The sequence below is a fragment of the Lissotriton vulgaris genome, chromosome 2_1, assembly GCF_964263255.1.
Source record: "Lissotriton vulgaris chromosome 2_1, aLisVul1.2, whole genome shotgun sequence".
NCBI lineage: Eukaryota > Metazoa > Chordata > Amphibia > Caudata > Salamandridae > Lissotriton > Lissotriton vulgaris.
The window spans coordinates 1,558,808,593-1,558,834,034 of record NC_141687.1 but is presented as its reverse complement, the minus strand read 5'-3'; the positions used below and the strand labels follow the sequence as shown (position 1 = coordinate 1,558,834,034).

At 51.5% G+C, this 25,442-nt stretch overlaps 1 protein-coding gene across 1 annotated transcript in view; it reads left to right on the top strand.

Moving 5' to 3' along the window:
• Nucleotides 1–25,442, top strand: part of DARS1 (aspartyl-tRNA synthetase 1) — a 519,463-nt gene that overhangs the window by 492,012 nt on the left and 2,009 nt on the right. The window contains exon 17 of the mRNA XM_086957449.1: nt 20,341–20,412. Within this exon, the coding sequence (XP_086813575.1) occupies nt 20,341–20,412 (72 nt within the window). The remainder of the gene's footprint in view (nt 1–20,340; nt 20,413–25,442) is intronic.

Below are 25,442 nucleotides of genomic sequence, written 5' to 3'. Positions count from 1 at the left end.
CATGCAGCGTAGGGTAGATTTATTACCAATATTATTGACATAGTGCCAGGCGTATTGCAGCTATGGCTGTTATATTACCCACATAAAGGCATTCCACGTTAACAAATCTTTTTTTTTTTTTATAGATTACGTCTGTCAACCGTGCCTGTTGCACGGGTATGACCATTGCTGGTGATCTTACATATGGTGGCCACTAATATTAGCTTGTCTGATGTGGTCAATATTACAACACTAATAATATTAGTAGATCGGGATGATTTCCATTGAACATAGGTAGCTCTAATTACAGAAAAGGTTGGAGGCCCCTGTGATAGTGAATATTTCTGACCACAGAAATTTTCTGTGTGGTTAGTTGAATCTTACCATCAGATAGCCGCAGCAGGCTACCTTCCTTGCTCTGTAGGCGAACAGTTTTACCAAAAAACGGGTGAAGAGAATTAAACGAGTTCCATGTGTTAATTGCTTCTTTTTTATCCTATATTGTTAGCCTTCTGTTTTAAGACATTGACTTGCATACCAGTGATGAGCAAAAACTTTTATTTATATATTCCATGGTATGCAGAATTGAAATCCAGCGAAATTCGCTTCTGCATACCAGGGAAGAAAAATGCACTTTGAACTGAAAGACCTTACTGATTAAGCTGTTCATGTGGTTCTCCCTAGCAAAACGTTGTCAAATGAGAAACACACAAAATGCCCGGATAGTGGACAATTTGTGTTCCTACCTGGTCCTCATTTTGATTGGCAGTCATGCATGGAGCCATAGTTCATGCACAACAGCATGAACTATGGAATCTTAATAGGGTACAATGGTGGGGTGAAACGACATAACTTTACTCTGGTCTTAACCGGATATAGTTCTCTTCCAGGGAATCCTCATCAATAGCCATATGCACTGAATATTCCCGCCCATGTGCGGGGACCCTGGAAACAATATTAAAAAATGATATACGGAAATCACAAATATACAGCTGAACAATTATATGTATGCACATATATCATTTTTCTCATACCAATGCAGCACCCAATAGGAGGCTAAACAATGGAATTACCCATATAAAGATTATTTGCAAACATATAAAAAACACCTGAGGGCAAGTAGCACTTGAACTCGGTTTTTTAATGAGCAGAAAACACTCATATATCATAAAAAGTGCAAATAAAGTAGACATTGTTAGCCTACAGGCTGCAATGTAAACCAAAACCATAGAAAATGAAAGCATTTTCAACAAACTGGCACCGTGCCTTTAAGGCAGCAGTGCCCCCCAGCTTCCCATCATGCCTCAGGGGTGACAGTTGGGTCAGTTGTTCTTTCCGGCTCCTTCAGTCAGGACCCTGGATTTTCAGCTCCTACCTTTTTAGGTCTCGCAGACGTAAAAAGCAGGCGTAAGCCTGCTGTCTGCGAGACATCTGTTGCTGGCGTGTCAGGAGGAATGTGAAGACAGCGATCGCCCACGCGCTTCGCTGTTTCAGATTCGTCCGTGTGAACGCGCTTTTGGATCTAGCTGCTGGGAGCTTGCTACGTGGTCTGGCTTTCGTTTAAAAGCTTTAGCGCCGCATACATCGGGACTCACCGGGTCGGCTGGTGCTCGGCGGCGGGCCGGTCTCTCCTTCTCCAGCGGGGGCTCCATCTTCTGCACGGGGCCCCCCGCCATGGCTGGCACGGCATCTCCGGTCACAACAGGCTGAGGCAAAGCTTCCGCGAGGCAGTGGGAGTGGACACACCTCTTTCCGGCCCCGCCCACAACCAGGCGGCGGGCCGGACATCTGCTTCCGGTGTTTTCCTCCGGGCTGCGGCGGTGATTGTTCTCTCGTCTCCTCCTGTAATGCACCGTTCGCTCCTCTTGTATTTTGTTGTCTCACGATGATCACTTTTGCCTCATGTAATGTAGCATTTGCTTTTGTAATTTGTTCACTTGTAATGTTCATAAGGGAGGGCTGTTTCTCGTTTACTTATAGAACAGAACAACTCTCTTAAAAATGGCGCCTTGACCCAGAAGCTGGTGTTTTTTATGCAGCATAATCGGTTTTGAAGATTGTTGTTTTGCAGGATGTGGTAATAAAATGTAAACTAGTTTCAGAAATGTGTGCTACATTATTCAAGCATGATTTTTATTAATGGCGAAAATAACCCTATTTTATTCTTTTGCCGAACAACCACAGTTGCCATGCCCTTGAGCAGACGGTTCATGTGACACAGTGACTTGACTGGCACTGTACTGGGTAAAAGAGCAGTCTCAGCTGTGACCCCACCCTTTTGTCACATGTTTGGTTAGTAACATAGGGCTGCCGGCATGGCTTTTCGCGGTCTCTGGAACATTTCAGTCAGTGCAGCGCATGTTAAGTGAGGCCTTCGGGAAGTCACGTGTTTGTCTTTACGATGATTGCGTTAAGTGCACATATGGGCTCTGGCGCCGCTTTGCCATTCTGGTTTCCCAAGTCTGCTGTGTCGGTTGTGTTGAATGGCGCTAGCCATTATGCCTTCGGCAGGTCAGTCTCCGCTTTTGGGCGCCACTGGGAGGTACTGCTGAGTCTGACACGAATCCACAGGACTTGTTGCTCTCTTACTGTATTTCCCGTTTCCACCGCATGTGCAGGACTATTTCTGCAATCAGCCTTCGTGAGTCGAGTCGCCCCCAAATTCACTTAACTAGTTCCGTCAATTTATTTTGCTTGCTAGACTAGTGTTCCTTTCTGAAGTGGCATTGTTTATGTGCTGTGCCTGTGCCCGAGGAAAAGGCGTGACCAGGAATGGGTTGGACAGAGAAATGCTATCACACGAGAGTGATTAAGCCTTCTTTTTGGAAGGAAGTGACCTTTGAAAACCTTAAAGTTCGTTTTCTTAAAAATATGAGTAGTCGAAGGCTGGGCGTGCTGCTGCATTCCTCGGCTTTGTCACCTCTGGAACAAGCAAACCCTTCTTGTGCAGCTTGAAGAAATGGAGCCGCACTTGTCACTCTTGGGTAATAAAAAAGCGCACACCGTTGAGTCTGTCCTGGATGTGGTGAACAGCCTGCAGATATCTCTGACCCCAGAACCGACTGCGGAGGAGCAGAGGCTCTGGGCCCCCGAAGTACCACCTTGTGAGCAGAACGTAACCGGGTAGGTATGAAGAGAGCTCCTGCACGTGTGGGGTGCATACAGGGTTGTTTTGAATGCACTTTCTCTTTTAGCAGCTGGCCACAACTGAGTGGGCTCTCGTGTTTTTTGACCTGTCTCAATCAAACATGCAGCCTTCATCTTTTGTGCCCATTATTTATCATGCATATTAAATCACTGTACTTAGAGTTAAGAAAAATATGTGATCTCAGACAAGTATGAGTTATGATAGACAGTTCAGATGCTGGCGCAGCTCTTTACATTTATTAACCCTTGTACAATCTAAGCCCTAATGGAGAGGCATTTTTTGTGTGCAGAATTTAAGCGTTGTGGGCCTCTACTTTTTAGGCAAGTTGGTGCATATATCTTTGGAAACTATTATTCGATGACACAACACAGCTATCTGTGATTATACGAAGTGTTCTTTGGCGACTAAACAAAGTGCTTGCTCTGCGCATTCAGTGTCCTGCAGGCACAATTGTTTGTGGGCACAGCTCCATGCGGCTGCATCCCCATGAAGACACAGTTCACTGCTCATATAACTCTATACAGGCTCAAGTTCTTGCCAATAGATTTCCACGTGAACACTTGAACACAAACTCCACGTGTAATCAAACCTATAGTTTGGCAAACATCCCTGCACAATCAACTCCCTTCAGACACACCTCCCTGCTAAACAAGCATTTGCAATGCAATAGGTCTCGCAGTTGTGAGAGTTTGAGCTATTGGCATTTTAAATGACAGTGCCTTTTATTTATGTATTGGTTTTTAAAACATAAATAAAAGGCATTGTCATTTACAAAGCCAATAACTTAAACTCTCTCAAATGCGAGACCTATTGCATTGCAAATGCTTGTTTGACTTTCTGTCAAAAATATCTTGTTAATCTTCAAGTTTTTCACTTTCACTCAACGTCTTTTCACTTCAGAGTGCTGGTGCTGCCTTTTTTGTGTTACAGAAAAGGTTTATTTTTGTCAAAAATGCCTTCCCTTTTCGACCCTTGTCCTTCCTGTGGCAAGAAGGAGGCCAGGACTGATACACACCCTGTGTGTATCCTCTGTCTCCCTGAGACACATTCTTCAGACAGCTGTCATCACTGCAAGAACTTGTCAAGGAGAACCCTTAAAGACAGAGAGAGAATTCGTATCAATGGCCTCTCTGAAAGAGGTAGGTCTCCTAAAAGGCAGCAAACGAGGAGAACCCGGTCGACGTCGAGAGAAGTCCCAACCTGTTCTCCATCTGCGTTGGGAACGGCGTCGAAGCTGCCTACGACGACGAAAACAACATCGAAGACTTTGATGACGACGCACCATCACTCGACGGCAAAGACTTCATCGTCGAAGGTACCGGTTCCTCCGTTGACGTCAAGCAGGTGGCGTTCAACGTCGAGAGACAGGTCTCCGTCGTCGCCAGGTGGGCATACGACATTGAGATAGATCACTCCGTCGTCGCCGTGGCGATCGACGTCGAGGCACAGCACTCTGTCGGCGATCGACGTCGAGGCACAGAGCTCCGTTGACGCCTCATCACCGGCGTTCGACGTCGAAGCAGGTTACTCTGGCGTTGTCTCACCGGCATTCGACGTCGAGTCACAGGTCTCCGCCGAGATCAGTTCACACGTCTTCGGCGTCGAGGCACAAAACACCTCCTTCGGCATCGAGACAGCAGCAGCAGCATGGTTCCTCGACGTCGATCCAACATACCTAGACGTTGAAGCAGCAGACACCTAAGAGAACGACGTCGAGATTGAGAACTCCGTCACCGGCCCATCACGATCGACGTCGAAACAGAAATCTGCTGAAACGACGTCGAGAAATGAGGCGACATCAGCGTCGGATAGGCTACCATACGTTCAAGTCCCCCTTCTAAGAAGAGGAGATCTTCATCAAGACAGATGTCTCCGTCAAACTCCCAGGCAGCACATAGATTCTCCAGGTCTCAGTCTAAGTGCCCTTCAGGAGAGGCCTCTTCTCCAGTGAGCCTATCGTCATCACCTTCAGGCTCTCACGATTCACACCGAGGGTCAACATCCAGGTCCCCGGAGGTTGTGATCTTGTCTTCTGACTGTGCAGTATCAAGGCATTCACCAGCAAGGCCATTGCATGAAGAGGTGAACCCATCTCCTCCGGCACATTCTCCTGAGAGGAGAGAAGGGCAGAAGTCACCTTCCATCGGGTTGTCACCTAGATGGTACAGGCCATTGCATCACTGGGCTCCTGACAAGGACACAGCGCGGGAGTACTCCAATCCCCAACAAAGGTCTTCATTGGCTCGTTTGATCCAGCAAGCAGATCGAGCCCCTTCAGGACCCAGAGAGCTGACACGCACCCCGGTGCGTTCAAGCAGACGGAGGTCCAGAACAAGGAGCAGGAGGAGAGAGCACAGATCTCCTACTCCTTCCTAGTCTTCTACTCACAATTCTCATAGAGACTATTCTCCAACAATGACGGACATTCCACCGTCGAGAATCTCTCCAGTGGATGACAATTACACATTTCAGGACATTGTAGGTGGAGGAGCACTTAAGCTGGGTATTCCCATGCCAGCTCGCCATAGCAAGTCTTCCGTGATCTTTGAAACCCTGCATCACAAGACAGCGGCTAAACTTCTGCTTCCCTTGGTTCTGGGCATCATAGAACCAGTCATGGAGGTCTTCCTCACACCAGCGACAATTAAATCCGCTCCAGCGAGGATTCTGAAAAAATATTGTTCGCCAGAGGATGAGCCACTCTTCCTCAGAGCAGACCCTCCCCCTGATTCAGTAATGATCGCGGCGGTGAGAAAGACCCATGCCGTTGCATCTTCTTCCACTGTACCACAGGACAAGGAGAGCAAGACGCAAGATTCCTGGGGACAGAGGGTGTGTGGCACTTCGGCCTCCTTGCTGAAAGTATCCAACGCGGGGGAGCTCCTGGGTCACTATGATAGATCCCTGTGGGATTCTCTATAGCGCTTCACTGAGAAGCTTCCTTAAGAGGATCGCAGGGTTTTTGAAGAAATCCTTACGAAGGGCAGCCAGGTTCCAATCAGATCATCAGCGCTGCTGCTGACGGGAGCTACCCTATCGGCGCATGGATATGCTCATGGGGTATGCGCAAGGAGATCATCTTGGTTGCGCCTCACTGCACTAAAACCAGAAGCGCAGTCACGTACCCTCAACCTTCCTTTCTCTGGGTCATCCTTGTTTGGTTCACGCACTGACGAGGAAATGCAGCGTATGAAAACAGAACTGGACACACTTAAGGCTGTTGGCCTGGAAAAGAAAAAAGAGTTCTGTAAAAGATTCCGCCCCTACAATCGGCGATCTTCCCAGCAGAGGTTCAACCCCCTCAGTGGCAGAAGAATCAAGAACAGGGGCAGCAAAAGTCACAGTATAGAGGCAGTTATACAACAAGGAGATTTTTACATTTACCAGGGTGGTTGGCCGCACACCTGTATATCCGCAAAGTAGAGAGCACGGTGAAGTGATTGGTACAGGCAAAAGGGCGAGCGGTAATCTCACACAACCGCTCAAGGTTGGACCAAGAAGATCCACACAAATAACAATAGAACAACAATGCCCTTGCACTATACAAATTTAGAACATTTAAGTAATGATATTGTTGAAAGAGATGATCAGTTAGTATAAATCCACACTTTCGGAGTGACTTTAAGAGAATCAATTATCCAAGTTCAGGTACAAGAGTTCAAAAAAGAAATGTTCTGTTCCTGGTGTTAAGTAAATGTTTTATTGTTCCTTTGATAATGCCAACACGTGTTTCATCGCAGGGAACACACTGCGAATCTTCACGGCTTCTTGAAGAAAGTATGACAAAAGTGTTGGAAATGTCAGTTTCCGGACAATGCTTTGGTTAAGTATTCCGGGTGGTTCGAGATCTGTGACACGCTGCCTGCGTGGTTAAAGGATCTTGATCAATAGTGGTGTATGTCGTTACCGGGAGGAGTCGACGAGTGTTTTAGGGGGGTCTGAATTATGACATTCTATTTCCTTAAAGGCGGGTACACCTTGTTCGCGCTGAACTCCCTCTTGAGGTTCCCGGTGCCGTTTTCCAATGACGGCTACCCTATCGGCGCATGGATATGCTCATGGGGTATGTGCAAGGAGATCATCTTGGTTGCGCCTCACTGCACTAAAACCAGAAGCGCAGTCACGTACCCTCAACCTTCCTTTCTCTGGGTCATCCTTGTTTGGTTCACGCACTGACGAGGAAATGCAGCGTATGAAAACAGAACTGGACACACTTAAGGCTGTTGGCCTGGAAAAGAAAAAAGAGTTCTGTAAAAGATTCCGCCCCTACAATCGGCGATCTTCCCAGCAGAGGTTCAACCCCCTCAGTGGCAGAAGAATCAAGAACAGGGGCAGCAAAAGTCACAGTATAGAGGCAGGTGTTCCTCAAGAGGTGGAGGAAATCAGCATCTAGGAAACAACGCCAACAAGACGCAATCCAAATGAATGCTCCCTTCCCCGAGCGCCCTCTACCACTCCAGTCGGGGAAAGCATCACACAGCATATCGTAAAGTGGCGAGCTATCACAAAAGATCAGTGGGTGTTAGCTATGCTTCAGAATGGATACTCTCTTCGTTTTCAACATTGCCCTCCTTCAATCCCTCCAATGCCAACATCAAGTCACCAGTTAAAACTCCTGCAAAAAGAGGTGGCCACCCTTCTCAAAAAATCAGCCATCGAGAGGGTACCAATATCTCAAAGAGGGAAAGGAGTTTACTCAAGATACTTTCTAGTCAAATAAAAGGGCCAAAAAGCAGAGTACAGACCCATTCTGGACTTGCCGACACTCAACCTACACATCAAGAAGGAAAAGTTTTGCATGTTGGTGCTTCATCAAATATATCCACATCTCAGGCAGGGGGATTATATGTGTACGTTGGATCTACAAGATTCATACTTCCACGTCCCGATCGCTCAGCGTCGCAGGCAATTCCTGTGATTCCGGGTAGGATCCGCTCATTATCAGTTCAAAGTCCTATCATTTGGGTTGAAGTCAGCCCCAGAGTGTTCACGAACTGCATAGCCGTGGTGGCAGCCGCTCTGCGCCACAGGGGTGTCTTTGTGTACCCATACTTGGACGACTGGCTGTTGAAGGGTCCTTCTCCGGACAGCGTAAGAAACCATTTCCTGAGCTGCATTGAACTGTGTTGCCGTCTAGGTCTACAAGTGAATTTCAGCAAATCAATTCCACAACCGACACAGAAAATACATTTCTTAGGAGCTCTGTTAGACTCTTAAGTTAGGAAAAGTGTTTCCTTCGGAGGAGAGACAGTGTTCCTTCATTCAGAAATGCCAACTGGTTCTGCACAACAAGAAGTTGCCGGTGCGTCGGATTGCCTCCCTGTTAGGGTCGATGGGATCCTGCATCTTCCTGGTCCCAAATGCCAGACTACCGATGAGTCCTCTTCAGCAGGATCTGGAGGACAAGTGGGACCAGCAGTCAGCTCGCTGGGAAGACAAAATAACTTTGTTGAGTGCGGCTCCAGAGTCCATACCTTGGTAGATGAAGAGTCGAAATCTACAAGTCGGAATTCCTTCCATCAGCCTCCTTCTGCCCAGACACTGATCACAGATACCTCACTGGAAGGTTGGGGGCCCACATGGGACATCTCCAGACTCAAGGATTGTGGTCTATCAAAGAGTGCTCTTACCACATCAACATGTTGGAGTTGAGGGCAGTCCATCTAGCCCTCAAAGCTTTCCTACCCTCGATTCAGGCAACATCAGTTTTAGTGCAAACGGATAACACCACCACAATGTACTACTTGAACAAACAGGGGGGAACACGCTCACTTACCCTTTCACTGGAGGCACAGAATCTATGGCATTAGCTCATGGCTCAGAATCTGTCAGTCACAGCAGTCCATCTGACAGGAGAGCAGAACGTGAGAGCGGACGCTCTCAGCCGTCATTTCGAAGACAAGGAAGACTGGGTTCTCAACAACGAGGTCGTAGAAGATATCTTCAAGTCACGCGGACGACGAAAACACCAAATGCCAAGACTTCGCCTCGTGATTCTACCGTCCACGATCGAAAGGGAATGCCCTTTGGATAGACTGGTCAGGGGCATTTGTGTACGCCCTACCGCCACTTCCACTGATCCCGAAGGTGGTGAACAAGGTGGCTCATTCGTCCACGAGGATAATACTCATTGCCCCGGACTGGCCGAGGCAATGGTGGTACCCGGATCTTCTGCACCTATCAGAGTGCCCTCACAGGAGGCTACTGTGCAGAGCGGACCTGCTATCCAAGATGAACGTGAGGATTCATCATCCCAACCTTCCCTCACTGAACTTGACAGCATGGCTCCTGAGGTCCTACAATACGGCCACCTAGGACTGCTGAAGGACTGCATGTCCATTTTGAAAGAAGCAAGACGTCCTTCCACAAGGCATTCCTATGCATGCTAGTGGAAGCGTTTTTACATGTGGTGTATGCAGAACAATTGTCATCCTATCAAGGGTCAGGAAGAGGTCATTCTCCCATACCTACTGTATCTGGCGAAAGCAGGGCTGAAATGTTATTCCATTAAGGTGCATTTAGCAGCTAGAACGGCTTATAGGCGCTCACCTTCTCAACCTTCTTTCTTCTAATTACAAGCTGTTAAAGATTTTCTGCAGGGCTTGAAGTAGGTCTATCCTCCGGTACGACCTCCGTCACCTCCCTGGGAGCTTAACCTGGTGCTGTCGAAATTGATGGGTCTGCCTTTTGAACCCATTCACAAAGCAACCTTGCAACATATTTCTTGGAAGGCTGCTTTTTTGGTAGTGATCACGTCAGCTCGCAGAGTGAGCGAGATTCAAGCACTGTTCTAAAGAACCCTATACAGTTTTCCGTCTAAATAGGGTGGTGTTGAGGACACATCCCTCTTTTCTTCCTAAGGTGGTGTCAGATTTCCATGTGAACCAGACCATCTCTCTACCCACCTTTTTTCCCAATCCCTCCACTCCAGCTGAGAGGGTCTTGCATTCTCTGGACCTGAAAAGGGTTTTTTAATTCTATCTGATCGGTCCAAATCTATAAGAAAATCTGATCAACTATGTGTCAACTATGGGTCGATCAGATCTGGTTATGCAGCTTCGAAGCGTTGCTTTTCCAGATGGGTCATTTCATGTATCAAACTTGCATACCAATTGGCGCAGAAGGCTGTGGGGTTTTCTCCCAAAGCACATTCCATCCGGGGAAAAGCGGCTACTACAGCTTTTCTTCATAATGTGCCCATGTCAGAGATTTGTAAGGAGGCGACCTGGAGGTCCGTCCATACATTTACCAGACACTACTGTCTAGAACAGGGGTACTCATAGTACGGGCCGGTGGCGGCCCGGCAAGCCTTCCCTGGCGGCCCGGGAACCTTGCAGACATCGTACCCAAGTTTGTTTGTTTTTTAAGTGTCTGCAACCTGAGCGCGACTCAGACTCTGCTGCTCTGTGGGGGCCGGCCGGGCATTCCCGTCATAGTCAGAGTGGGGCTGCAGGGGCTCTGAGAGGTGAACAAAGCCTCATTAACATGCCAATGGTCTTTTAAAGACCTGTCAAGTGCTTGGGTGCGGCTGTGTGTGCACGCCTGGAAGCTGTCACAGCCCAGGCACACACAGGCAGGGTGAGGAGGGCGAGCGAGCGAGGGAGGGAGGGAGAGCAAGCGAGGGAGGGAGAGCGAGGGAGGGAGAGCGAGGGAGGGAGGGAGACAGAGGGAGGGAGGTAGAGCAAGCGAGAGAGAGCAAGGGAGGGGGAGCGAGGGAGGGACGGAGAGAGAGAGAGAGTGAGTGAGTGAGGGAGAGAGAGGGAGGGAGAGAGAGTGAGGGAGGGAGAGTGAGGGAGGGAGAGTGAGTGAGGGAGAGGGAGGGAGGGAGAGTGAGGGAGGGAGGGAGAGTGAGGGAGGGAGAGCGAGGGAGGGAGAGCGAGGGAGGGAGAGCAAGTGAGGGAGCAAGCAAGCGAGGGAGAGCGAAGGAGGGAGGGAGAGCAAGCTAGGGAGAGCGAGGGAGGGAGAGCAAGGGAGGGAGAGCAAGGGAGGGAGAGCGAGGGATAGCGAGGGAGGGAGAGCGAGAGAGGGAGCGAGGGAGGGAAAGGGAGCACGAGGGAGGGAGGGGGAGGGAGGAAGAGCAAGCGAGGGAGAGCAAGAGAGGGAGGGAGGGAGAGGGAGGGAGGGGGAGGTAGGGAGAGTGAGGGAGAGGGTGGGAGAGGGTGAGGGAGGGAGGGAGAGTGAGGGAGGGAGAGGGAGACAGAACGAGGGAGACAGAGGGAGGGAGACAGAAGGAGAGAGAGGGAGACCTCAGAGAGAGGGAGACCTCAGAGAGAGGGAGACCTCAGAGAGAGGGAGACCACAGAGAGAGGGAGACCTCAGAGAGAGGGAGACCTCAGAGTGAGGGGGAGGGAACGAGAGAGAGGGAGACCGCAGAGTGAGGGAGACAGGGGGAGGGAGACAGAGGGAGAGAGACCTCAGAGTGAGGGAGAGGGAAGGAGAGAGAGGGACACCTCAGAGAGAGGGAGAGCTCAGAGTGAGGGGGAGGGAAGGAGAGTGAGGTAGACCTCAGAGTGAGGGAGACCTCAGAGTGAGGGAGAGGGAAGGAGAGAGAGAGGGGGAGGCAGAGGGAAGGAGGGAGAGGGAAGAAGAGAGAGAAGGAATAGAGTGAGGAAAATAGAGTGAAGGAGAGGGAAATAGAGTGAGGGAGAGGGAAATAGAGTGAGGGAGAGGGAAATAGAGTGAGGGAGAGGGAAATAGAGTGAGGGAGAAGGAACCAGAGAGAGGGAGAAGGAAACAGACAGAGGGAATGAGGGAGAGGGAAGGAGAGAGAGAGGGAGACAAAGGGGAGGAGGGAGAGGGAAGGAGAGAGGGGGAAATAGAGTGAGGGAGAAGGTAACAGAGAGAGGGAGACAGAGGGAATGAGGGAGAGAGAGGGAGACAGAGGGAAGGAGGGAGAGGGAAGGAAAGAGAGGGGAATAGAGTGAGGGAGAGGGAGACAGAGAGGGAGAGAGAGTGAGGCAGTCAGGGTGAGTGAGACAGGGAGTGAGACAGTCCGAGTGAGAGACGGAGGGAGAGGGAGAAAGAGAGGGGGAGAGAGATATCTGGCGGCTCAGTGGACGAAGGAGTCCGCTGCAGGGACCTATGATCAAGCTCATGGTCACAGGTTTCTTTTGCTCTAGCCCCGCCCCTTTCCCCACTGAACCCCCCCCCCCCCGGTAAATTACACCACACTGTAAATTTGGCCCCCGAGAGAAATTTTGTGAGTACCCATGGTCTAGAATCAGACACCAGAGCAGACACCCAAGTAGGCCAGGCCTCCTTGCGCAATCTGTTCAACAGCTGTTGCAGTTTTGTTGGGTCATGTTTTTTCTCATTTACCTGCAGGTGGTGGATGAGCTTGCTATTCTCATCTGAAAGAAACACGTTAGTGTTAGATTCCTTACCTTAGAATATCCCCAGGCGTCAGTCTGGATCCGGAAACTTTTGCGTAGCAGTACCCCTGCGCGTCGGTAGGCGTCGTCTGCAGGCGTCCCCTGCGGCTCCGCGTCCGTCGTCGGCGTCGTGCGCCGTGATGACGTCGCTGGAGTATATAGACGCCGCCTCCGCGCGCTGACGTCAGTTCTTCTTTTTTCCGCGCCAGTGGACGCAGATCTGAAGAGCAGTACTCCGGTCTTTGACCAAGTTTTTTTTCGATTGTTTTTTCTCTTATTGTGCCTGATAGGATGCCTGGGTTCAAGCACTGTGATGACTGTGAGCGCACGATGTCGGTCACGGACCATCACCGCCTCTGTCTCCGGTGTCTGGGCCCCGACCACGACGTGGACTCCTGTGTCGACTGCCGGGCCCTCACCAACAAGGCTAGGCGGGAGCGGTCCCGCAAGCTACTGGAGCTCCGGGTGTCGGCCCCACGTCGGGACCGGGAGCGGTCCCGGTCCGGCCGGAGGTCGAGAGAGCGTTCGAGGGAGCGGTCGCGGAGCCGCGCCGAGCGTTCCGGAAGTCGACACCACTCGTCAGGCTCGTCAGGTAGGAAGCACAAGAAGTCGGGGCGTCGTCATCGTACCCCCGACTCCCCCCGACGCTCGCGCGATGCGGCCGGGGGCTCGGGTGACTCCAACCCCGCGGCTCCGCGAGAGTCGCCGGCGCGGCCTGCCTCATACCCTCCGGTCCCTGGGCATGGCGCGACGCCTGAGGAGATCGAGGCGTTCCTCATGGCCATGAGGGCGCTCGCTTCTCCGACGGGGCCTACGGCGCCTTCGGGCCCAGTGCTACCGTCTGGGGGCCCTGGCGGTTCGGGTGTCCCTGCCTCGGCGCCGTCGGGTGCTTCGGCCCCGGCGCCGCCGACGGCTCCGACCCCGGCGCCGCAAGGGCCTTCGGGATCGGCGCCGGCTGGTCTTCCGGCCTCCCCGGCGCCGTTACCATCGGGGTTACCCCTGACGCCGCCCCCGCGCGGCGCCGGTTCTCCAGTGCCAGCTCCGGCCGGCGGCGCCGTCCCCTTACCTTCTCCGACGCCGGACGCGGCGCCGGACGGGCGTCGCTCGACGCCGGTCCCGGCGCCGATGGGGCCCATGAACCCCGAGGAGCCGGTCTTCATCGTTGACTCCGAATACGGAGAAGATGAGGAGTACGGTGAAGGTTGGGAGGGGTCCGAGGACCCTCTGTCACGCGAGTGCCAGTATGACCCGGACTGGACGGGTGACTTGGGGGATGCCAGTGGTTTGGACGACTCTCCTAACCCTGGTTTGATCTCTCCTCCTTCCGTGGCATCGGTGGAGGGAGCTGCCTATTCTGTGGTGCTGATGAGGGCTGCCAAGGCCTTACACCTTGAGCTCCCCGTCGCGGCCGTGAGGCCTAACATCCTCACCGAGGTCTTCAAACCGCAGTCATGCCCACAGGAGCCACTGCTGCCGTTTAATGAAGCCTTGTCAGACGTTCTGTTGGGCACGTGGTCCAGGCCCGCTTCAGGTGCGCCTGTTGATCGGAACGTGGCCAGGCGCCACCGTCCTTGTCCGGACGACCCCAAGTACCTGTCTACCCACCCCACTCCTGAGAGTCTGGTGATCCAGGCCTCGACCTCCCAGTCCGCATTCCCGTCGGCCCCGCCCGACCGGGAATCCAAGAGGTATGACCAGTTTGGCAAAAAGGTCTTCTCGTCCATTAGTTTGGGCCTGCGGTCTTGCAACACCGCTTGCCTCTTGGGCCGCTACACCCACTCTGTGTGGGATACGGTCGCGGAACTGCTGCCAGAATGCCCCATGGAGGTGCGGGCAAAACTCGGTCAAGCTGTGGCTGAGGGCCGGGATGCAGCGAAATATTCAATACGGTGCGGTCTTGATACGACCGACTCGCTGGGCAGGGCTATGTCAACGACGGTGGCGATTCGTCGCCACGCCTGGCTGAGATCCGCCAATTTTTCGGCTGATGTCCAGAATACATTGATGGACATGCCGTTTGATGGCTGTCACCTGTTCGGTGACAAGGCGGACCACGCGCTGGAACACTTCAAGGACTCCAGGGTCACGGCCAAGTCCTTGGGTCTCTCGACCCAGCGTCAGCAAACGGGTTCGTTTCGTCCCTTTCGTGGCCAAGGAAGGGGCGCCCCCACACGTGCTGCCAGCCACGCGCCGCAACAATCCTTCCAACGCGGTGGCGGCCGTGGAAACCGCCGTGGTGGCGGTCGGGGACAACGGCGGGGTCAGACCACACCTTCCCCCGCAGCATCTACCCCAAAATCCTCCTAGTCCGTGCTTTCGGCCCCATGTGACGCCAGTGGGTGGCAGGGTTCGCCATCACCACGCTCACTGGCGCACGATCACTTCGGACAGGTGGGTGCTGCAAATCGTCCGAAGGGGCTACTCCCTCCCCTTCGAGACCTCTCCTCCAGCCATGCCACCGCAGAACCACCGTGTGTCGGGGGACCACTTGACACTTCTGCAGGAGGAAGTTACGGCCCTCTTGGCCAAGGGGGCCATCGAGCGCGTTCCTGGGCCAGAAGTAGGGCGTGGTTGCTATTCCCACTACTTTCTGGTGCCCAAGAAGGACAAGGGGGGCCTACGTCCTATCTTGGATCTAAGGAACGTCAACGGCTTCCTCCGGAAGGAGAAGTTCAAGATGTTGACGTTAGCTCAGGTCTTGGCTGCTCTAGACCCACAAGACTGGATGGTAGCGTTGGACTTGCAGGACGCCTATTTTCACATTCCCGTCCTGCCGGCCCACCGGCGTTACCTGCGGTTCACGGTAGGCCTGGAGCACTTTCAGTTTCTCGTGCTCCCCTTCGGCCTTACCAGCGCCCCACGGGTGTTCACAAAGGTGATGGCGGTGGTCGCAGCCCATCTGCGCAGGTTGGGGGTTTCAGTCTTCCCCTACCTAGACGATTGGTTGTTGAAGGCGGGCTCGCCCCGAACAGTCGTCCACCACCTTCAGATGACGGCAGACCTCTTGCACGACCTGGGGTTCTCCATCAATGTGCCGAAATCACACCTGTGTCCCTCTCAAAAGCTCCTTTTCATCGGAGCGGTTCTGGACTCGGCGCAGTTTCGGGTTTATCCTCCGGAACGGCGGGTTCGGGATATTCAGGCTTTGATTCCCATCTTTCAGCCGCTATCCCGAGTCTCGGTCAGGTTGACGCTGCGGCTGCTGGGACTGATGGCTTCCTGCATCCTTCTGGTGCATCACGCCAGGTGGCGGATGCGGGCTCTGCAGTGGGACCTGAAGTTTCAGTGGGCCCAGCATCAGGGCAACTTGTCCGACCACGTCTTGATCTCGGAGGGCACTGCGAGACAACTGCAGTGGTGGCTTACGGACCGCGATTGGGTCAGGGGCAAGTCCCTCTCCCTTCCCCAACCGGAGCACGTTGTCGTGACGGACGCGTCCCTCCAGGGCTGGGGTGGCCACTTGGGGGAGGCAGAGATCAGAGGCATCTGGTCTCCGGCGGAGTCCCGGCTCCATATCAATCTGTTGGAGCTGCGGGCGATTCGTCTGGCACTGAAGGCATTCCTCCCCTTTGTCAACGGGAGTGTAGTGCAGGTGTTCACCGACAACACCACCGCCATGTGGTACTGCAACAAACAGGGCGGAGTGGGGTCGTGGACCCTTTGCCAGGAGGCTCTGCGCCTCTGGCAATGGCTGGAATGTCAGGGCGTGACTCTGACGGTTCAACACCTGGCAGGTTCTCTGAACGCCAGGGCGGACGAACTCAGCCGTCGGTGCTCGATGGATCACGAATGGCGTCTGAACTCGGACGTGGCGCAAGGCATCTTTCTGCAATGGGGAGAGCCTTGGTTAGATCTATTCGCCACAGAAGAGAACGCGCAATGTCATCAGTTCTGCGCGTTGGAGTTTCCAAGACGGCACTCGCACGGCGACGCCTTTCGGCGCGAGTGGAGTTGCGGTCTGTTATACGCCTTTCCGCCTATACCACTTCTGCCCAGAGTGCTGAAGAAGATCAGGCGCGACCGGGCCCAAGTTATCCTTGTGGCTCCGGACTGGGCTCGAAGGTACTGGTATCCCGAGCTACTCAGCATGTCAGTCGGTCCCCCGATCCGCCTGCCCCTTCAGAAGGACCTTCTGTCGCAGCAGCAGGGGACGGTCCTCCACCCGAACCGGTCCAGTCTCCACCTCCATGCTTGGAGATTGAGCGGCGGCAGTTGAGGCCATTTGACTTGCCTCCTGAAGTCTGTGATGTTATTCTGGCAGCCAGGCGTCCCTCCACTAAGTCGGTATACGCCTGTCGGTGGAACAGATTTGTGGCATGGTGCACAGCAAAGGCTGTGGATCCTCTTTCTGCCCCTCTTTCGGAGGTTCTTCTGTTTCTTCTTTCTCTTGCCCAGCAGGGCTCTGCTCTGGGCACTATCAAGGGCTACCTTTCTGCCCTTTCAGCCTTTTTGAGGCTTCCTGATCAGCCTTCTTTGTTCAAATCCCCGATTGTAACTCGATTCTTGAAAGGCATCACTCACATGTTTCCACCTGTCCCGTTTGTGATGCCTCAGTGGGATTTGAACCTGGTTCTGACTTTCCTGATGTGTGCTCCCTTTGAGCCCCTTCATTCTTGTCCTCTCCGTCTCCTGACTTTAAAGACGGCTTTCCTGGTTGCCATCACCTCTGCCAGGAGGGTGAGTGAGCTCCAGGCTCTTTCTGTCCAACCTCCTTTCCTGTCCATTCATCCTGACAAGGTCGTTCTGAGGACTAGACCTTCTTTCCTGCCCAAGGTTGTTTCGACCTTTCACATCGGGCAGTCCATCACCCTCCCTTCCTTCTTCCCGCCTCCGCATCCTTCAAAGGATGAAGAGCGGCTCCATCGTCTGGACCCAAAACGTGCGCTTTCCTTTTACATGGATCGCACTCGCCAGTTCCGGGTGGATGACCAACTGTTTGTTGGCTACGTGGGTGCGAAGAAGGGACGGGCGGTTTGTAAGCGGACCATCTCTCGATGGGTCGTCCTCTGCATCAAAGCATGCTACTCTTTGGCTCGGAAGGAGCCTCCTGTTGGGCTGAGGGCCCATTCCACTCGGGCCACGGCGGCTACTACTGCCCTGGGCCGGGGAGTCCCCTTGCAGGACATTTGCCAGGCGGCTACGTGGGCCTCGCTGCACACCTTTGCGAGGCACTACTGCCTGGACAGTCAAGTCCGGAGGGATGGCTTCTTTGGCCGTTCTGTCCTCCAGGACTTTCTAGTGTAGTTTTGTATTGGTTCGCAGACCCACCACCGGGGTTGGTATTGCTGGGGTATGTATTCTAAGGTAAGGAATCTAACACTAACTTGTTTCTTTCAGATGAACAAGTTACTTACCTTCGGTAACGATATATCTGTAAGAAACATTAGTTAGTGTTAGATTCCTTACCGAACCCACCCATCCTCCCCGTTCTGCGAACTGATACCTAGGGTTAGGACATCCCTTTCAGGGCCCTAGTTTTACATGGCACCAGTGTTGGTTCTCTCATGGCTCTGCGTCTCCTGGCGCGGAAAAGCTGTGTGCAAAGAACTGACGTCAGCGCGCGGAGGCGGCGTCTATATACTCCAGCGACGTCATCACGGCGCACGACGCCGACGACGGACGCGGAGCCGCAGGGGACGCCTGCAGACGCGCAGGGGTACTGGTACGCAAAAGTTTCCGGATCCAGACTGACGCCTGGGGATATTCTAAGGTAAGGAATCTAACACTAACTAATGTTTCTTACAGATATATCGTTACCGAAGGTAAGTAACTTGTTCTTCAGTGCCTATGACTATTGATGAGGATCTCCTGGAAGGGAAGGATAAGTTACTTACCTGTAATCCTAGTTCTCTTCCAGGGGTATACTCATCAAAGTCATAAGCAACCCACCGCCTCCCCAGGTAAATGAGATACGATCAAAGTGTTAATGGATATTGTTGAGCCCTGACTTTCAGGGTTATGCAAAGAACAACTGACCTAACTGTCACCCCTGAGGCATGATGGGAAGCTGGGGGTCATGGCTGCCTTAAAGGCACGGTGCCAGTTTGTTGAAAATGCTTTCATTTTCTATGGTTTTGGTTTACAATGCAGCCTGTAGGCTAACAATGTCTACTTTATTTGCACTTTTTATGATATATGAGTGTTTTCTGCTCATTAAAAAACCGAGTTCAAGTGCTACTTGCCTTCAGGTGTTTTTTATATGTTTGCAAATAATCATTATATGGGTAATTCCATTGTTTAGCCTCATATTGGGTGCTGCATTGGTATGAGAAAAAATGATATATATACATACATATATGTGGAGCTGTATATATGTGATTTCCATATATAATTTTGTATATTCTTTCCGGGGTCCCCGCACATGGGCGGGAATATTCAGTGTTTATGACTTTGATGAGGATACCCCTGGAAGAGAACTAGGATTACAGGTAAGTAACTTATCCTTGCCGTCACTGTCAAGTGAGTGGCAAAGTGCTTCCTGCCTTTACAATCACAGTATTCCATATTCAAACACCTTATGTTTCAAGACACATAGAATATGAAACACCTGCACATTCAACTCACAATCCGCAAAAGTCTGCAAGTTTATCATGTTTAACTCCAGGGCACATTTGGGTTGTGATTTAGCCCAGTTCCACTCCACAGCGAATTGCCACTGATGATTGTTGCCTGTTTCACTAAATAATTTATCTCTGCACGATCACAGACATCTCCGCACCATCCTAGGCCTCAATATTATGCGAGTATCGGGTAGGCGGTCTATAGTCACAGTGATCTGGATTCTTTCCACTTAAAGTTGGTGCCCCAAACAAAAGCCACTGATAAGTGGCATTAGGGGGCCCCAGTAGAAATTATAAATAATGGAGGTAATATTAAAGCGCTTAGATGGGATAGTTCAGGAGAAAGCTTTCCATAAAAGGTAAGAAATGAAGTGAGCAGAACAAATCAGAACCCACTCTGAGACCCCTTGAATGAGGCGAGGTGCTCAAACAAAACTCTGAGTGATTTCAGTTTACACCTCTGTCAGACCATGTGTTTCTCACTTTTCTAGAGGAATACAACACCTCATCTTTTAAAATGCGAATGCTATACTGACTGCTGCCCAGTAGTACAATGGACTCACTGACCTTTGTCCACAAAGCCTTGCTTGGCGTAAAGGTTCAGTGTGATCACCGTTAAGTGTTTTCCCTTGGCTTTACACTTGAAATATTAGTTCAAGTTTATTATCAATACATAGTTAAGAGGCAAATTGTTCTGATTGCTGAGGCATATACCTGGACATTACAGCTTTGTGAAATGTGCAGGACTAACGTTAATATACAAAACAGGCAGTAGCACAGCCAGTCAACCTGTTTACATGTTAACGAAAAAACAATAAGGCGAGCTTGACAGTCAGGTTCACACTCTAATCAACACTCAATTCGTTATATTACCTTAAAAAAATACAAGATGCAAGGAAAAAAAATAGCTTTCTGTTCTTGAGTGATTTTCGATAAAAATTGAGAATGACAAAAAAGTATGATGATTGTTATTTTTACAAGTAAAATTGACCTTATGCATTGCAATAGAAGCGATTCTTAGGAGACAGAGTGATAAATCAAACAGCTAATAGCTGGGGTGAGAGATGTTTACTCACTGTATGCACATTTGTTTTTGTTTTTTACAATAGTGAAAAAATCTCCAGCGACAGGTGCACTGTCAAGTCAGATGTAAAAATATGCCTTATTCACCAGTGCATTCTCTTTTACAAATGCTGTGATAAAGTTACGACGGGATACAAATGAATAATGACATAAGCTTAAATGTGTCAGGTTTTGTAACACATTTATTTTTCCTCTTCAGATCTGGAGAAAATTAAGGCTTACATCGATTCCTTCCGCTTTGGTGCGCCTCCCCATGCAGGCGGAGGGATAGGTAATTTCTTTTCTATTTATCTTGTCAGGAGAGAATTATGCAAGCAACAAAAGAACTGCTAAGGTGTCTCAGGCATGAATGTTATGCAATTGCTCTCTTTAGAAACATATTTAGAAGTAAAAAGTCCTTGTCAGAAAAAAGTCCACAAATGTTTTCTTCTTAATATATTTTACTTTTCGTTCTCGATTCGACCACATCTACCACCTCGCCTCAGGAGCGCATATTCATATGCCTGTGTTAGATATGCCAATAACAACCATTACTCTAAATCTTGGTGGTTTATTCTTTGTATTAAGGAAGTTCTTTTAAAGTACTCTTTGCACTCTACTATGTGTTTTTTAATCACTTTTTTTAATGTGTTGTTCTTATTTAGTAGCAAGCAGTAACATAGCGCTGACTTAATAGAGATACAAAGTTGTACTGTACATTTAACCCAACTCTGAAGCAGCACAAAAATGCTACAGCAATAACTTTGGTTTCCTAGAAAACCTTGGGAAAGTTCAAGTCCATCCTAACACATAACCAGGCCAGCCATTCCTGATGGCTACACTGACACATCCTGGTAATGGCTCCTCTTCTTCCTTTGATTCAAAATGGAATAACCTCCATTGATAGCAATTTAACCAAAAACAAAGCATCCGTCATGATGAAACATCTGTCTCTTATGTCGTCATGTTATCTAAAAAAGACAGTCTCTGTGTTCCTGTTATTGGAAATGAGAGACACAGGTCAAGGGTTCTGGGTCGTCTTCTTGTGTTCATTAGGCCAGACGCTTCTGTGTCAGTTTTGTCAATTGAGTATGTAAAGTCAACCTCCATTTGAAGGCTAGGGGTGGGGCAGGCGGGGCAGTGTTCCTCCGGCCCCTCCCTGTGGCAATGGTGTCACCAGCTGACAAGTCACCGGCGAGGCATGTTTTATTTAAAAGTGCAGGTAACTTTATTCTCACCACACACTATGAAACATACTGTGAGAGTTAAATAAGCTGGGTTAGCAGCTGACTGGGTGTGGGTGGGCAAGCCCTTACGCTAGCCTACCCTCTTATCTAACCAGTCTCTAAAGCCCTTTGCTGTCTTGTGTGCCATCACCCTGTCTAATGGAGGTGTGGAAGGGTCAAACAGAGCTTCTGCTATACAGTTAAAATCTCCGCCTACCAGCAGGTCATCTGCTATCAACGGGGCTGAGCGCGATTAAAGGAAGGCTACTTGTTCTTGATTTGGGCATAGACACTACCTAAAGTGATTTCCCTGCCTAATAACCTGTCCTTAAGGAAAACATACCAGCCCTCATGGTCTATGGTGAACTGTGTGAGCTTGAAGGGAGTCCCTACTCTGATCCAGATCAGTGCCTCCCGGACGTAGGCAGAATAAGAGGTGACGTACAACTGGCCTCACCATCTACGCCTCAAGCTTCTACCTTGCTACCGGCAAGGTGAGTTTCCTCTCGCATAGCCACCTGCACTCTCCTTCCGGCAAGTACCTATAGAGGTTATGGTGCTTGGAGGCTGACCCCCATAACCCAAATATTCAAGGTCAAAAAGGTTAATGTGTGTCGCTTATCTTGCATCTAAACAAATAAATTGCTTGACCCCCACCAGTCTCCCCTGAACCTCCCAGGGCCCCTTGTCTTCACATACAGTGCACATCCTGGGACAAACCATAAAGAAAACCCTCAACTGTGACCTCCCCAACTCATGAGCAGTGCAGCAACGGCTGGCCACCCAAACGTGTAAATTACGAACATTGTCGATAGGACACCAGCACCAGTCAACTGATAGAGGCCAATCTGGGAGGGGTAGGCCATTCTGTAATGTGTGAGGTCATGTCTTAGCCCCTTAAACATGCACTCTACAGGTGTGAGTATCTACTCTCTACTCAACTACAATCCCCAGACCTTCCCCACCCAGGCCAAAAGGCGAACCGTGAGGTCCCCACCCAGGAGCCAGAACTCTGCAACTGTACTGCCCAGAAGACCCCAACTAGTTAAACATTAACACAATTTGGCCTATTTGAAAGGAGCACCCCGCCCACCTGTCTCAACACAGAGATTCAGATCAGATCCTCCACTGACTGTAGCGTCACTACTGGAAGGGCCATTCCATCTACTATCAAAGTTCCAGCGTCTGAAACTACAGATCTCTGGCCTGAGGTGGTGTCCGATTCTGAGGCTGGTCTCCATAGTGCGACAAATTCCACCACAGCTTAATGCACAGCAGCGCGTTCTTGCTCTGTTTGTGATGGGGCTGGTTTTGTCAATTCTGGACTCTTCAGGGCCCTTGGGGTGCTTCCGAAGTCTGCACCTGGGGGCCTCCAGCAAGGAGGATCCCACCTTATAGGCCTCAAACCACTCCTGTGCTGCGCCTGGGTCATCACAAAAGTGAGTGGTTCCATCTAGCACTATCCTGAACTTAGTGGGGAACATCTAGGAATATTATAAGCCCTTCATCCGGAGGGACTTTTTTATTTACAGGTAGGAGGCCCGTATCGATTGCACAGCTGCTGTAAAGTCAGGGAATATAGATCCTTTGTTATTATCCACTGTAGAGAGGCATTCTGCTCTCGCCTACTGGAGTATAATATCCATGTCCCTAAAGTGAAATAACCTGGCTACCTCCGAGTGAGGTGGGCCTCCGGGCGCAGGAGGGTGGGCTGGCACTCTGTGAGCCCGCTCCACGGAGGAAAGGGACGTGAGATGGTTCAGGGCAACGTCCAACTGGAGCCTAGTGTTCGAGCCAAGTCAACATATCATCTCCTTGGGGAGACCAGCCACTCAAATGGTATTAAGGCGGTTGTGGACTTCCACACCCTCCACCCGGTTTCCCAGTGTGCAGACCCCATCGGCTAGTTCTGTCACTCAGCTAGTCAAATTCTTGGGTTCAGGTTACAGTCCACCCACGGATATTTTTAGTACCTTTACTCGGTCAGCCAACTTCCAGTGGACCACTTGCAGAAGCTGCAAGCCCACAGACACTGCACTAATGTTTTGCTGAAGAGTGTGTTGCATATCAGCTATGGCAGCTAATATTTTATCAAGGTGGAGATGGATCGCTGTCGGTGGAGGGTCTGGCTCCTTCGTCATCGCAGCTGGGGGTTGCAAGGGCTCCCCCGGGTGGCCTCTGTTTTTGCCTTGGGCTTCTCCATGGGTGCAATGTGGCTAAGGTCCTAAGACGGGCAGTCGGATTTTCGTGTGTACGGGTCGTAGTGTGGGATTACTCTCTCTGGCCTGTGAAGTACTCTATGGTGGCCCTCAGCAGTCTTGGGGACCGGTTTTCCAATAGTGAGCCAGCAGGGCTAGAAAGACAGCAACTCTATTCAGCCTCTTGTGTTAGAATTACTTGCACAGGGTGATGAGTGCTCCTTTGAAGCATTGTCTGTGGTCTGGTTGCTACTGACAGGTGAATCAGGCGAGGTCATCAAGTGGGCCCTTCTAGTCCGGGGAGCCAGTGGAGGGGGGGATAGTTGTTGGACTAGAGCAGTAAGTGGAGGGGTCGAGGGGCGACATACCCGATCTGTATCGGGTGGTTTATTATGGGGCCCCAGCCAGCAGGAGCCAAACAGCAGGACCACTTCACCAGGGGTGCTGAAAACCACAGGATATCAATAGATGATCAATACAGTCAGCGGTGGAGGGGGTGGAGAGCACGCAGCGCCTTCAGTAGTCCTTCGAGGCCAGGTGCAGAACCCACAGCAGTGTCTGGTCCTCCGTTGTGCAGACGGAGGCAGGCATGCGCACCACCCCAGGGGGTTATTCAAAGTGGTCAGAGTATAACTGATAAGGGAGCGCGTCTCAGCCGTACCAACATAAGTCCCAAGCAGGGTGCCCTGCAACTGTGTTTAGTAGATGAGTCAATGGGCATGCGATCCAAGAGGGGAGACCCCGTAGCCTTCTTTGTGCTGCAGATAATACGGGGCAAAGCTCTTGTGGCAGTCTGTAGTAGGCCTGCCTCAAAGAGGAAACAGCTCACCGAGCCCCCTCCTCACTTCAAACAGTGAAGCATCCAGTCGGCGGTTGATTTGGGCTTCACAGGGCCTGCAATCGAAGGCCCCCGCGCACAGGCGGGCCCCCCCGTCTTAACCCCTTCGCTGCGGCGGCAATTCCGCCGCAGCGCTAGGGGGGGGCCCGAGCGGCTCTCGCATGCTCGTGACGGAGCCGCTCCGTCATGAGCCGCGGTTGCGCTGTGCTCATGACGGAGCGGTTCCGTCATGGCCCCGCCCGCTTAATAGAACGCGCCGCGCAGGTGCGGAATCAGCGCCGCGCAGGCAGGGCCATGACGGAACCGCTCCGTCATGAGCACAGCTCAGCCGATGCTCATGACGGAGCGGCTCCGTCATGAGCATGGGAGGGGTTAATCACCCAGGCTCAGGGCTGCCCAGTGCTCCAGCAGGGCTCCCACTCCCAAGCGCATCAGGGAATCGGAGCCAGGCAGGTCTGCATTCCAAAGGCCTGCAGCAGAGAGAGAGTCTCTGGTGTGCCCTCGCCGCCCCAACGGAGCGGCCCTCGTGCTCCAGTCGGGCCTCCCCTTCCAGGCGTCTTGGGGTGGAGAAAGCAGTGCCAGACGGGTCCGCCATTGCAGGGCTCACCTCGGAGGTCCACCGTGCAGGAGTGGTCTCTGTCACTCCCCGTCCTGTCTGCAAAGCGGCCTACACAGTTCCGAGCCAGCAGGTTACGGGCGGCAGGACCTCACAATGGTCCTCTTTGGTGCGGGCCTCCTATGGGTCGGGACAGGGGCAGGGAAACTCATGGGCACCAGACGCTGTTGCCACCCATCCTCACTGGCTTTCCTTATAGACAACGAGGGTCAGTCTCCACAGTCATGGCAGGGTTCCACCAGGCTCCGGTATCTGCACATTGTTTCCTCGGCCCAGCGCCAGCCTAGGACCATGGCGGCACCCTCAGAGCTCTGTTTCGCCGATCAGTACGTCACGTGGTCTCCCCAGACAGCAGCGCTTGTGGGGCTCTTAGAGTGGCTCAAACAATTCCCCCCACAAATATGGGACATCAGGATGGGGTTCAGCTTTGAGTCTGGCTGAATA